The sequence below is a fragment of the Halichoeres trimaculatus genome, unplaced genomic scaffold (assembly GCF_033239565.1).
Source record: "Halichoeres trimaculatus isolate MK-OKI-2021-1 unplaced genomic scaffold, fHalTri1.1 fHalTri1_scaffold_17, whole genome shotgun sequence".
NCBI classification, from domain to species: domain Eukaryota; kingdom Metazoa; phylum Chordata; class Actinopteri; order Labriformes; family Labridae; genus Halichoeres; species Halichoeres trimaculatus.
The window spans coordinates 24,002,363-24,014,861 of record NW_027437195.1 but is presented as its reverse complement, the minus strand read 5'-3'; the positions used below and the strand labels follow the sequence as shown (position 1 = coordinate 24,014,861).

Sequence of the window (12,499 nt, the reverse complement as noted above, 5' to 3'; positions counted from 1 at the left end):
TTACTGAAGTTTAGTTTGTTCTTTTTTGTTTGTTTGTTTCAGTCCATTTTCCCCCGAGGACTCTTTTTATTTCTGACATGTAGGCAAGTAACTACAGTCAGGTATTTCTTTTTAAAATCAAAAATCAAGTTTTTTTTAACTGTAATAACTGAGCTCTGGTTTTATGCATTTACACTGAATTTTTTAAATACTCTGAATCTGTCCTTATGAATTGATCTTTTTGAACCCTGTGACAGATTTCAGTATTTTTCCGATCATAGTTGAAATTATTCCTTTACTTGTTAGAAAGTACTGCTGTATGATATTTCAATGTCATGTTAACATTTAGGCAAACCAGAAAATAGACCATCATAGACTGTCTAATACATTGATACTAGGATTTTACTATCCGTGAAGTCGCCCATCTGTTTCTGAACAGAGTAATGAAGCTAGTTGAAATATAGTTTCCAGTCTTTCTGCAACCAGCCTTAAGTGGGCCCTAGATTAACTGTGGCTTTTAGTATTACTGCATTGACTTCATTTAAAAAAAAAAAATGTCCTTGGTCCCAATAACTGGCGGCCTGTGTACCAACATGTCATTCCCTGACTCCCTCTTTAACCCAGTTTCCTGCTCTGTTCGCTGCCTTGTCCTTTTTAATAAAAGTGTAAAAGCCATAAAACGTAAACAAAAAGTGACCAGCATGGATGGGCCAATGTAACGCTGAACTATCAATACACACAACTCCTTACAGTGCCTTTAACTACATTAATGAGTTTCTGTTTCAAGCTGTTTCAAGAGCTAGAGTTCTACTTCCGGGGCGGGCTCAATTTATGATTGACAGCCCTCTCGTGCAATAATCGCGCTCTTCCGTTCGCTCGTAGGAACAGAGCAAAAATGGCGTAGAGCCGAGGGTGTGAGGAGACGGGGACGAGGGGACCTTCTCCCCTCCGGGGTGGAGGAAGGGAGGAGAAGCGTACCCGGTGTATGGTTTCCTCTTCTTAAGATATACCCTCACTCAGCGCGCCCAGTTTCCCTGCACAAAAACCGGGCAAACGTCCAGTTTGGGAGAGCTAAATGTGTCACCGTGGAGGAAGAAACCCCCTGGCTTTTGTTTACCATTATGAGCAGCTGCAGCTCGAACCACCGTGGAAATACCTCTGCATCACTTCGGACCATCGTTCCCACCAAGGTCAGGGCTGTTTTTATCACCTGAGACGTCTTCCCCCGTCGTGACACATTTTTAGTATTAACAATGCACTTGGAAGGAGACGTTATCCTTTAATATTTAATGTACAAAGTGGTATTATTTTGTCTATCTGTCTCTATGAGAGTTCTAACGGTTGGTCAATAATTTTACCAGATATTCGCAAAAAAGCAATTTCATGAGATAATAAGTTTACGAAACGTTTTATGAATCAAATATTTTTACAAATCTGAATATTAAAACTCAAGTGTAGCAGCAGATTGTCATATAGAATATAAAGAAAATAGGATTTAAGATGATTTGACAAGAGACTGCACATCTTGTTGAAATAATTCCCATTAATGTCTAAATATTCAACTTAATTTTGTACAGTTGTGCCATGGACTCCCTTATGAAAGTGGTTGTGCATCAATAATGCTGAAATTCATCACTAACTTTTCCTGTAGGATGTGTTTCCCAGTGGTGATGGACAAACAACTCTGTCCACATCAGCCCCAACACCCGCGGATTGCTTCGTTTCAATCTTTGGAGTGAAACAGTGAAGAGTCTTTGCGAAGATGACCTCTGTTGGGTTTTGTGGTACTCGAGCATCCTCGTCCCTCCTGCTGCTGCTGGAACTTTGGCCTCCTCTCCTCCACAGCTCCTCCTTTTCCTCTGTTTTGGCCTGTTCCTGTGGCACCATCATGAGTCAGAACATCCATCTGGATCATGTAGGAGTCTGACTTTCATCTGCACTGACATGACGCCTCACTGTGGTGTACCTGTCAGGTTCAGCTCATGGCGCATGTGCCTGAGAGTTTCATCATTCAGGCATCTGCAGTAAGATTTGGGTTAGATTTCTCTCATGCTGCTTGTAACAATGCCAGTTAAATATAAATGACGTCCCCTTACACTTAGTAACTACATCACCACAGTTTGATAACGAACAAAGTGCTCCACATTTTCTGGGAAAAAAAGTAAAGACACACGATACTGTAGCAAAGATCAAGGTCCTGTGATAAAACTCGACTCAAAGGGTGTTTTTATTTTTTATTTTTGCACTACCTCATCACCATAACAAGTCAAAACAGGAGTGAAGGGAGTGTGATCAGAACAAGTCACCTGGTTGGAAAGCGCCACAGCAGTTTTAAGTTGTTCCTGTGTGGATTAGGTTGAAGGGTTTATAAGACGGCTGAGCAGCCCAGAAGCACATGACACATGCCTTCAGTTTATCCATCATGAGGAAAACACTCACAGCAACTGTGGTCTCCTATGCATTTGTAGGTTCATTGACAAAGAGCAGGTAGAGACAAAATCAGCAAAACCACCTCTGTGGGTTTGTACTTTGAGATCCCTCGAATCATCTTCATTTTTGCCTTTTGAGTTCCCAAAGTCTCCCTTACACCTCTGCAGTAAGTCCCTTTCAAGCCCTGACTATTGTTTCATTATGAAAAGAGGATCTACTTATTGTTTTTAGGTTGTTGCAGTTTTTTTGTTTTGTTTTTTGCACCACAAGTGACCATACTTTGATGCAAGATTGGAACTGGAGCAGAGCAGCATCATTAGTTTTCACCAAGTCAGGAAGATGCATTAGTTCATAGAAACTATGATAGGTTGATGTTGATTTATGCATCACTGCCCCCTGCTGGTTATAGGAAGGAATGCTTCATTTTTTATTAAGCGAATGTTCTTTGTTTTTTTTTTTTGTTTTTTTGCCTTATTAGAGACACCTGAAGAAAGATAGGAAACATGGGGAGTAGATATGCATCAAAAGGTTGAGCTCAGACTGCAACTACGAGGACTTGAGCCTCTGTTCATAGCGCTCAGCTTAACAGGCGCCCCAGAGGAATGCATGTTTAAGACAGTTTAGCACAGGCTTCGCTTTAAAACCATGACCCTACATCTACTCATGATTTACAATTTAGCTCATGTAGATTCTGGATCTAGCATGCTAAACCCCCCTGAACAGGGCGTCCCTTTAGAGTCTATCAGACATCAATTCTGAGCTGAAGCTTTGATTCCTCTAACTCAAGTGTAGCTGAAGGAAACCCTGGTCTCATTGCTTCAACTTCTCTTTTGTTCCGTTTTTTTTTTTTTTTTTAATCACATTTTTTCGGGATTTGTGCAATATTTGATCTTAACTGTCATGTTGTTGACCAAACTGTATATTGTATAAACAAGTGACAAGTTGTTTGAAAGCAACAAAATCACCAATGTCTTCCATTAAGATATGTATAGACTCATGTGCATTAGCTTATTTAGCGGGACTGTGGTGCCAATCGTAGCCATGCATGACCAGTAGTGATGCTTGCTTCATGAAGAATAGTCAAATCCATTTTCTAGACTGAGTTGGAGCTCAGTAACAGTAATGGGGTGTTATTTGACGGACTACACCTTTAAGATAAAACACATTTAGACGCAGCTTTGCCCTGAAGTCTTAGGTTTCTGCAGCATCTCCTTCTTTATTCCATAGCTCTGGTGTAGAATGAGTCGCATCATGGAAATGACACGATCAGGGTGTGCACATTACGTTGTTTTATATATGCATGTTAAAAAGCGTCAGAATATGTTCTCAAAAAAGCTAAAGAGGTGTCCAAAACCATGCACTCTCAAGCATGAAAAGTATTATAGATGTTTCACAACCACCAAAAAGCTCCAAAAAATGAGCTGATGGCGATAGAAATCTTTAGGAAAATGTAGAGTAGTGAGTTAATCTTAGATTCGGGTATAACTGATAGGGATCCAAGGTAGTGTTTTAGTCTCTCATATATGACATCTTATTGTACATAATACCTCATAGTTTTTGGATTCAGAGCGATATATTTTAATCCATAAAATTGTATTTGATTAGAGTTTTAGAAGCAATAACCTACAATAATGCATGAGTTTAGTGCCAGGGTGTATTTGTTAAAGGACTCTGTAACGTCAAGTGGAAAGGACTTCTCTCTATCTCTTGTATGCCGAAAGTAGCTCTCTGTCTGTCACTTTATTTTGGGAGTGGTACAAAAACAGTCTAATAAAGATCCTTCCTGCAGGACACGTCAGGACAGCCGTAGCATCGCAGTATCACCAACTAAAGATATCTTTCTCATGCCAAAACTGAACCCTGCCTTTTATCCTTCAACACCAAACAATTTCAACCAATCAGTACAGGAGAGATACTTTAGGTTTAGACTCTTGTAGCATTTTTACACCCACAGATCCCTCTCCCACCCTTTCCTTTTTAGTAACTGTGGCTGCAAAGGACTCACTGAACGAACTTGTTTGAAAAGCACTTTCTCTCTACGTACTGACTTGCACCATCATCATCATCATCATTTTCATTATCATCCCCCTGTCTTGAATACTGTGTTCTTAAAAAACCCTGTAATGCTCTCTGTTGTGATTATAATCACAATTTATAAGCAAGTAGGCGTCTAGCAACAATGAATATATGGGTTTAAAAAATATGCATGACTTTTAGCAGAATAATGAATGATTTGTATTGCATGCAATAATCCAACTTTGTAATGTGAATGAGTGTAATTAGGCTAATGAGATGTTCATTATGGGATGTTTTGTGAAAAGGTGACAACATGGGGAACGGTTGTTTGACACGTTGAAGTAGCTTTGTTCATCAGCTGCTGTTTAATGCACCAAAAAAATAAAGTGGGAACCAGAGAGGAGTCTGTGTGACTCTTTCTCCGGGTTGTGCCAAACATGACATCGGCTGTGCAGCTGAGTAACACCATTCAACCCTTTTGTTCCCATGTAAAAAAACAAAAACAAATCTTAGGTAAGATGAGTAATGACTTTACTCTGTTGATCAACTTTTCCACTGAGGAGGTGGACTGTGTAGAAACTATGCACTCCAGAGGGAGGAAATGGGCATGCTTATTATGTGTGAGCCTCTTGTCTGGTTTTGTATTATTAACTTAAAATAAAAAAAGAAATCTGTATCAGAAATTCAGCAATAAAAAGCAGCATGGTGCCAACTGGACGGCTTTGTGTTCATGCTTTCTTCAGTTTGTGTTATCACAGAGATGAAATGTTGAAGAGGAACATTCACAGATATCACAGCTGTAATTTTACCCCTTTTTTCAAGATGTCATATGAGGACGAGAGCCTCTTGATACACCACGGTCTCTCCTTCTGAGTGGCTCAGGCTTTTTTCAAACATGCACTACACCCCTGAAAATGTCACGACTTTACTGATGCATACGAGTGCGAACAGCCAAATTCTATCAGATTTTTTTCAGTCATTTTACAGAAGGAAATGGAATCATTTCTTTTAGATTTATTATAATAAACTGGATATCATGACAAAAAAATGCAGAAAAATAAGAACATTTTAATATACAACTCCTAAGTTTATCATTTCTTCAAACCAGAAATGTATCAAGCCACAACAGTCTTTAAAATCATTCCAACCAAGATGCAGCAAAAATCTGTCTTTTCCATCAACTGTCAAAAAGGAAAAATAATTTTATAGGTTTTTCTTACAAGTTTTGACAATCTAAAGACTAACCAGCAGGAAAGTTTTGACTGCATCTCTGTGAAAAACAGAATTCCAGTGTCAGAAGTGTCACTTTACCAGTTGCTATGAACGTGCATTAGACCAAAAACTACCTCAGTCTAATCCTAACCCACACTAATTATTTGACAGTTGAGTGGAAACACTCCTATCAGCCAGCCTGTTCTTGATGCGTGACATCAGATCCAGTTGTGCTTCAAACTGAAGTCTTACCTGTAACGTAGAACACAGACAGATTAAGTTTTGCACAAATCATAATTTAATCATATCTGAGTTTTCTAAATATTTCTCTTTGACCTTTTTGTAATAGAAAAAAACATTGAGAGGAACTTTAAAATCTAAGTTTTTTAGCAAGTGTCATCCTACCTCATGGATGCTTTCTTTAAACTTCTTCAGATCGAACGAAAGTGTTGACGCTTTGACCATTGAGCCACTGTTGAGGATGTAACTGCAGAAAAAAAGAAACTCATGAACACCTAAGAAATGAATCAATGCAGCCTACTCACAGTGTCAAAGCAATGAAAATAATCTCTTGATAAAATGAGAAATCTGACATGAGCTTTTAGAAAGCGAACCATGACAGAGAGAAATACTTGTGTATCCTAACCTCACCAGACAGCAGTTAACCTCTGACAACACAACAAGTCAATATGTTCGTGTGGTCACAGAGCTTACCAGCTGATGTTTGATTTGGAGAGGAGAAAAACAGAGCGGATTACAGCCAAACGTGATGGAGATGAGTGAATGACTTTCCCCACAGAGGCGCGACAGCTGCGACATTTTAGAGAACTGTAGATGCTGGGAGGAGACAGAACAATTTTAAAGTCAAAAGCAAGACTTTAGAACCATAGTAAGATCAAGAAGTGGCCACACCATACACCTAGATCAATTGACCAATCAATAAGACACATTTTCAGCTCATTAAAGCAAAAACTGTGCTGGTTTCACTTACCAATCAGTCATTTCCCCTCTCCGTCCTAACCCTGTTGCGTCACTCATGACTACATCATCAGTTACCCCTGAGGAGAAACAAGCAGCAGGGTGTAAAACTATATTAAAAAATTGTCATTCAGGAAGTAATTTTGCATTTGTGCCTAAAAATGGAACGTGTATTTCGAATAAAAGTTATATCCTTTAATTTCATAAATTTTTGCATTCTGTTTTACTACCATTACAATAAAAAACGAGTGTTGCTTTTTGCAGTTTCAGGTTTCAATGCAAGATTATATTTTTACCACTAACATTAAAAACACATTTTTTTTAACTGTTAAATCTTTATTATGTCGTCTAATATCACGCTTTTCGCACGATGCGTTTGCACTTAAAGGCCACCGTACAGTAACCCGTCAATTAACAACAGTTACTCCAACAAGTCAAATCAGAAAATGATCTAATAATAATAATAAAACTGACACCTAAAACACATAAGAATACGAGAATACTTGTCAATGTAAACTTACTGAGACACATGATAGAGTCCATGCTTTTAATTTCGCCACAAATGCCGAACGAGTCCCCCAGTATTGTGCTGCACTGCTGACAGTGGAGAGTCATTCGCTGCTTGTTTTCTAACTCTGTGGCCAGCTTTACATCACGGGAACATTCAATAAAGAGACTTCCGTCGAATTCCATGTTGGGAAAAGTTAACAAATCCAAACACAACGGTTGGTTATAGATTTGAGCCAGGATAGTCCTTCCTCAATTCATCCTCGGCGCGCTATGGCGTCTCACGAATGATGCATTCAAGGTTATCACAATGAATCGGAAAAAGTGGCTCCAACGAGTTAACGCCCCCGAGTTGCGACAACAACAACTTCTTCGACCGCCTCTAAGTCATGTTAAAAAGAAATCATACATTTTTTTTTGTTGATAATTTTTTTTATGTCAACGATATGATTGGATAATGATATCACTCTATCTTTTTTTTTTTTTAACGTTTATTTGACTTGTTGGCAAATACTTTCCTATTCAGCCTTTTCAACCTTCATTTATTGCAAACATTTTGGCACCTTTTTTCAGCTCAACTGAAGCATCTGCCTGGCTTTTCAAAAAACAACTTATTCATCGATATGCATCATAAATATTCATCAGGTTTGTGTATTTATGTAAAAATTTTGCATTTTTAACCTTACTTAAAAGTTAGGCAGTTTGTTTGTGGGATCTCTGTTTCTCCTCTTTACATTGTATTTTACCAAAAAATCATTTTAATTTTTTTTTTAATTCCCTAAATCATTTTCTCTGTTATTAATCAATTTCAAACTTAGTTATGTGACAAGTTTAGATTATCTGTTTGTTTTTTTTCTTTCGTGTGTATGAATGCTAAAAAAAATAAAAAAATAAAATAAAATAAAAATAGAAATAAAAAAAGAAGACGAAGAAGAAGAATATCTAACTTTAATGTCTGGCATGCAAAATTAGAAGCCCGAAAAATTTAAGCATCACTGAATGCAACCTACTACGTGTCAAACCTATGCGTTTAACACTTCCACCAGCTAGAGCATATATCAAGAAAACACGTTAACAGTGGCAGGGTTTTTTCTATTTATAATGTCTCTGCTATTTTTTTTTTTTTCGTTCTATTACAACAGCTATTTCACACTATCCATGAGGAGAACGTGAAATAAGTATCCTCGCTCTGATTGGCTATGAGGTACTTCCGGTTACACTCATGAGCCTATCAAACGGCTCTCCTACTGTGTTTTGAATTAGTGTGCTTTTAACCGTTGAGCGCCGCCGTAGCCCACACGAAGTACCGAAGTCAGACGTGCGTGTTGATTTCTTCTTAAAAAACGAAACAAAGGTGTACACCAGCATGGATTTTGACGCTATGAAATATGCTGAGCTACAGAGCATTGCCAAGGAGCTCGGGTTGAAGGCCAACATGAAGGTAACTTGTTTAAATAATTTTTAAAGTACGTGGATGAACGGAATTGTAAACGTTAGCTCCATTCATGTTCTGCAGTGTCGCGTTAACCGATGTCAGCTCTGAGCTCTGAGTCAGTTTTGTGCAGTTACTTGAAATAACCCTCGTTTTGTTCGCAAACAGGCTGAAAAACTCCTGAAATCGATCAAGCAGCATTATAGCCAAAAGGATGTACAGCCGGTGAGTTAATTATGATGTGTCAAAGTAAGATCAACCTGGAGGCGTGTCAAAATTTGATCGATGTCTGTACTAACTCTAAAATACAACGGCTACGTGCTAATATACCGTGGTTCTGTTTTCCAGGAACAAAACAAGGGTGTTGCTGAAGCTCAAGAAGACCAACCTGTGACTCAGGACAGTGCTCAAGAAAATAAAGAAGCGTCTAGCCCTACGGTGTTTGTGAATACACGCCGAGGCAGAGGAAACGGTACCAAGAGGAAGATCTCTGATACTGCTACAGATGCAGAAATACCACCAATTGTTGCAGAGGTATTACACATACAACATCAGATACTATCAGCACTGCAACAGCACAGCATGAACATGGGGAATACATTATTTTGCCCCTCCTGACATAACATTGAAAAATTAGAAATAACTTCTTGGTGCTTGCTTTCACAGTCCACTAGATGGTGCTTTGCATTTGTTTAGCAAAACAGCAGCAGTTAGTGGAAAGATTATCAAACTGGCTGCATAAAAAAAACAGAATTTCCCCCTAGAGGACTACTAAAGTATATCTTAATCTTAATAGCTGTTAAATTTGCATTAAGACTGTCTGCTTTTCAGACTCATTTGGAGGAAATAATTGACGGAAGGGAAAACAGAGTAATGTGTTTACTAATGTTTAGTCTCACTGTCCAGGTGAACCACTCTATGATGGGTTTCTACGACCCATTCATTAACTCTAACTCCTCCCAGTTGTCGTTGTCTCTTCCTCAGTAACATGAATATCTTCCCTCATCAGCAATTTGAAACGGACGAAGCTTCTTTGATGAGTGGTCAATCCAAACTCTACAAAGTCCAGTTGCCTTGGTTTTTGAACCTTCAGAATAGAGTTCTGAATTGATCAAATTAAACTGCACAGAAGTTGAAAAGTCCTGGACACCTGCATTGAAAACAATAGAATTGTATTCTTGCAAATTTTGCATGTTACAAATGCATTAGCCTGAATTTGGATTGTGCTGACACATCATCAGGCTTCATGCACAACCCATATGCAATAACAACCCCTTATTACTACTCATTTTAATAAGGACCTTCAACATTACTTGTGCTCTTTTCAGGATGTCATCAAAGAGGCTGAGTCTTGTGAACCCTGTGATGCCAGAGGTGCAAAGAAGAGAAAAGTGTCCTCTGCCAAGGACTCTGACCAGACTGAAGCTGAGACTCTGAAGAATTTTCAGACCACTGATGGTGAACAGCAGCAGCCTAAAATTAAGGAGGCAGCTACTGCAGTTGTTGACACAAGTGAGTTATGTGTTTTAATGAATAATAACACAAAACTGTAGCTCTTGAAATGAAAACATATGTTCTGTTCTGAGTTGGGAGTGTGTATTTTTTTTTAATCTGGCCTTACTGAAAGTAATCAAAAGAGCCAGATCAGCATCTGTATCTGCTTGATAGCACTACTTTTTAGAGTCTGGGCTAAAGAGCAAATGTTTGTCTTTGCTGCTTAAAAATGTTAAAGATAAATTGTATACCTCTACACTGCCATGCAGTGTATTGTCATTAATCTTGAAACAGCAGCTTCTTCCTTGAGCCTAAGTTGTTGTTACATGTTGTGATGCTGTAAATTAAAACATATTGTTTACTTTTTTTGATTTATTTTCAATGTGTCTGTCCAGAAAACCCACCTAAAGTGGCCAAACAAGGCAGGATCCCTCGCTACCAAGGTTCCCAGCAGAAGAACAAGCCACTGTTGAAGCCAGTCACCCCCAGTGAGTTATTTTTATTGTTTTCGTCTCTCTTTCATCCACTTACCAGTCCAGAAACCACATAACAGCAAAGACTTGGTTCCTGTAAAATAACCTCATAATAACTTTGAGTGCCATGTTTCTTTTGTAGACTTCAAAAAACTCCATGAAGCTCATTTCAACAAGATGGAGTCAATTGATTCTTATGTCCAGCGAAAGACCAAGCAGGTGGAGACGTACAAGAATTCAGGCAAAGAGCTGAAGGTAGTTTAATCTTCTCACCAGTCTTGATTGATTTTCTTCAGAACTTTCTGAATGCTGTTTCTAAACATGTACTTCAGATTTAGATATTTAAATCTTAAATTCTCATTTTTAGAAACTTGGGGACAAAACAAAAACACAGCAGGTTGAAAACAAAACTCAAGTGGTAAGTATCTAGAGCTTTTGACAGTATTTTACTTTTGTATTTTAACTGCATCTATGACCCAGTATCTGACCTAAGTGTGTGTACCCCGCAGCGGGCGAATGTGAGTCGTGTCTCCATGTTCAGCCCTGCCCCTGTGAGCAAAAAGGCAGCTGAGGAGAGGCGCAGACACACTCTGCTCTCAGCCAGCAAAGCTCCAGCAAATAAACCTGGTGCGAAGGATGTCGCTCCGTTCAGACCAGACGTCCTCTCCACCCGCAGGATCAATGTTCGGTGCGCAATATGTTCTTTTCCAAAAGAGTGTCTTGGATTAGTAGTAAATTTGATTTACTCATAAGGGAACTTTGGCAAAGACTATTCAGTCCAGAAAGTTGTGAGCTAAATGTGCAAGTATGTGATAATAATGTAGAAAGATATAGACCTGTTTGTGATGGAGAAAGATGTCTTTAAAATCAATATTGGATGCCTTTACTCTGAATTTAAAAATAATGGTTCACTTATGTGACAGAACACAGATGTTGCTTGTCTTGTGCTGTCTAGATTTGAAAAATTTTGCATTATTCAGTTTAGTTTGGATCCAAACCTGCAACTCACCCCAAAGTGACGAATAACCCAAACAAACTAACTGGTAGAGGTTTCTCTGTGTGTCTCCACAGGTTCTCAGAAGCAGTTCATGACAATGAGTACAAGAGATCGATGGTGAAGACACCAGCACGGAAGTCGCCCTGCGTGACCCCTAGCACCCCAAAGACACAGCAAGCAGCTGAGGGAGGAAAGCCTACTGTCAAGACTTCAGTTTTCTCTGCTTCAAAAACCTCAGGTACTTTGTTCCTCTAAATCAACAGAATGAAATCAGAATTCACCAGTAGATATATGAAGCACAACTCATTTTCTTTTTACCCTGATTTGTGAAGCACCATTCGTCTTCACTGGCAACACGAGCTCAACTCCTGGAACACAAAAAAAGGGAAACTTCGATCTGAAGGCGAGTCTGTCCCGTCCCCTCAACTACAAACCTCACACAGGTACAGAATCAAGTTTTAACATCATTACCACAGCTAGATTGTGCAGCAGTTGCAAAATGGTTTTGTTCTTTTTCAAGGTAAACTAAAGCCATTTGGGGAGACAAATGAAAACGCAGCAGGGAACAAGTCTCTGCTCCAGAACTCTCATCAGAAAAATTACAAACAGCACCAGGTCCAGACAAGGTATGTCCTCAAATTAAGCTCACATGACTGATGCTGATCTATCCCCAGGCTTTGTCTCATTGATGTTTCTGTTTCCTTTTTTCCAATACAGGGTTGAAAGGAGAACCAAACACGTGGAAGAACGGAAACAAAAGAAAGAGAGCATGCTTGGGGCCAGAAGAGGCCTTGTCATGATGTAAAAAGATGTCTGCTTGTAGACGTTTGTACAGCCTCTTGTTCCTGTGTAAATATTTTACTGACACATTTCCTCCCAAAACTTCAGCTTTCTGTTAGAAAAATAGATTCACAATTTCCCTCTTCTGTCTAACATACAGTGCAGTTATTAGATTGGACTTGTGCATTTGTTTAAACTTTT

General features: G+C 38.9%; 2 protein-coding genes across 2 annotated transcripts; one reads left to right on the top strand and one right to left on the bottom strand.

Annotated features, from left to right (window-relative positions):
* Nucleotides 1-5,523: 5,523 nt before the first annotated feature.
* On the bottom strand, nucleotides 5,524-7,417 carry oip5 (opa interacting protein 5). Its single transcript, XM_074692599.1, has 5 exons — nucleotides 7,137-7,417; nucleotides 6,629-6,695; nucleotides 6,352-6,474; nucleotides 6,043-6,124; nucleotides 5,524-5,889 (listed from the first exon to the last, which is right to left on the bottom strand). The coding sequence occupies exons 1-5, from the start codon at nucleotides 7,306-7,308 to the stop codon at nucleotides 5,794-5,796; spliced, it is 540 nt and encodes a 179-aa protein (XP_074548700.1). The 5' UTR covers nucleotides 7,309-7,417; the 3' UTR covers nucleotides 5,524-5,793.
* Nucleotides 7,418-8,372: 955 nt separating this feature from the next.
* Nucleotides 8,373-12,464, top strand: nusap1 (nucleolar and spindle associated protein 1). The gene is made up of 12 exons (XM_074691838.1): nucleotides 8,373-8,563; nucleotides 8,723-8,779; nucleotides 8,903-9,088; nucleotides 9,883-10,066; nucleotides 10,444-10,536; nucleotides 10,664-10,776; nucleotides 10,889-10,939; nucleotides 11,031-11,209; nucleotides 11,593-11,756; nucleotides 11,851-11,961; nucleotides 12,039-12,144; nucleotides 12,236-12,464. The coding sequence occupies exons 1-12, from the start codon at nucleotides 8,489-8,491 to the stop codon at nucleotides 12,321-12,323; spliced, it is 1,407 nt and encodes a 468-aa protein (XP_074547939.1). The 5' UTR covers nucleotides 8,373-8,488; the 3' UTR covers nucleotides 12,324-12,464.
* The last annotated feature ends 35 nt before the right edge of the window (nucleotides 12,465-12,499 follow it).

Bases quoted from the DNA above. Each gene is read 5' to 3' on its own strand.
- nusap1 (XM_074691838.1), top strand. From the start codon at position 8,489: ATGGATTTTGACGCTATGAAATATGCTGAGCTACAGAGCATTGCCAAG. The intron at 10,537-10,663 runs GTGAGTTATTTT...TTTCTTTTGTAG, and splicing joins GTTGAAGCCAGTCACCCCCA to ACTTCAAAAAACTCCATGAA. The intron at 10,940-11,030 runs GTAAGTATCTAG...TGTACCCCGCAG, and splicing joins TTGAAAACAAAACTCAAGTG to CGGGCGAATGTGAGTCGTGT.
- oip5 (XM_074692599.1), bottom strand. From the start codon at position 7,308: ATGGAATTCGACGGAAGTCTCTTTATTGAATGTTCCCGTGATGTAAAG. The intron at 6,475-6,628 runs GTAAGTGAAACC...GTCTCCTCCCAG, and splicing joins AGAGGGGAAATGACTGATTG to CATCTACAGTTCTCTAAAAT. The intron at 5,890-6,042 runs GTAGGATGACAC...TCTACGTTACAG, and splicing joins TTAAAGAAAGCATCCATGAG to GTAAGACTTCAGTTTGAAGC.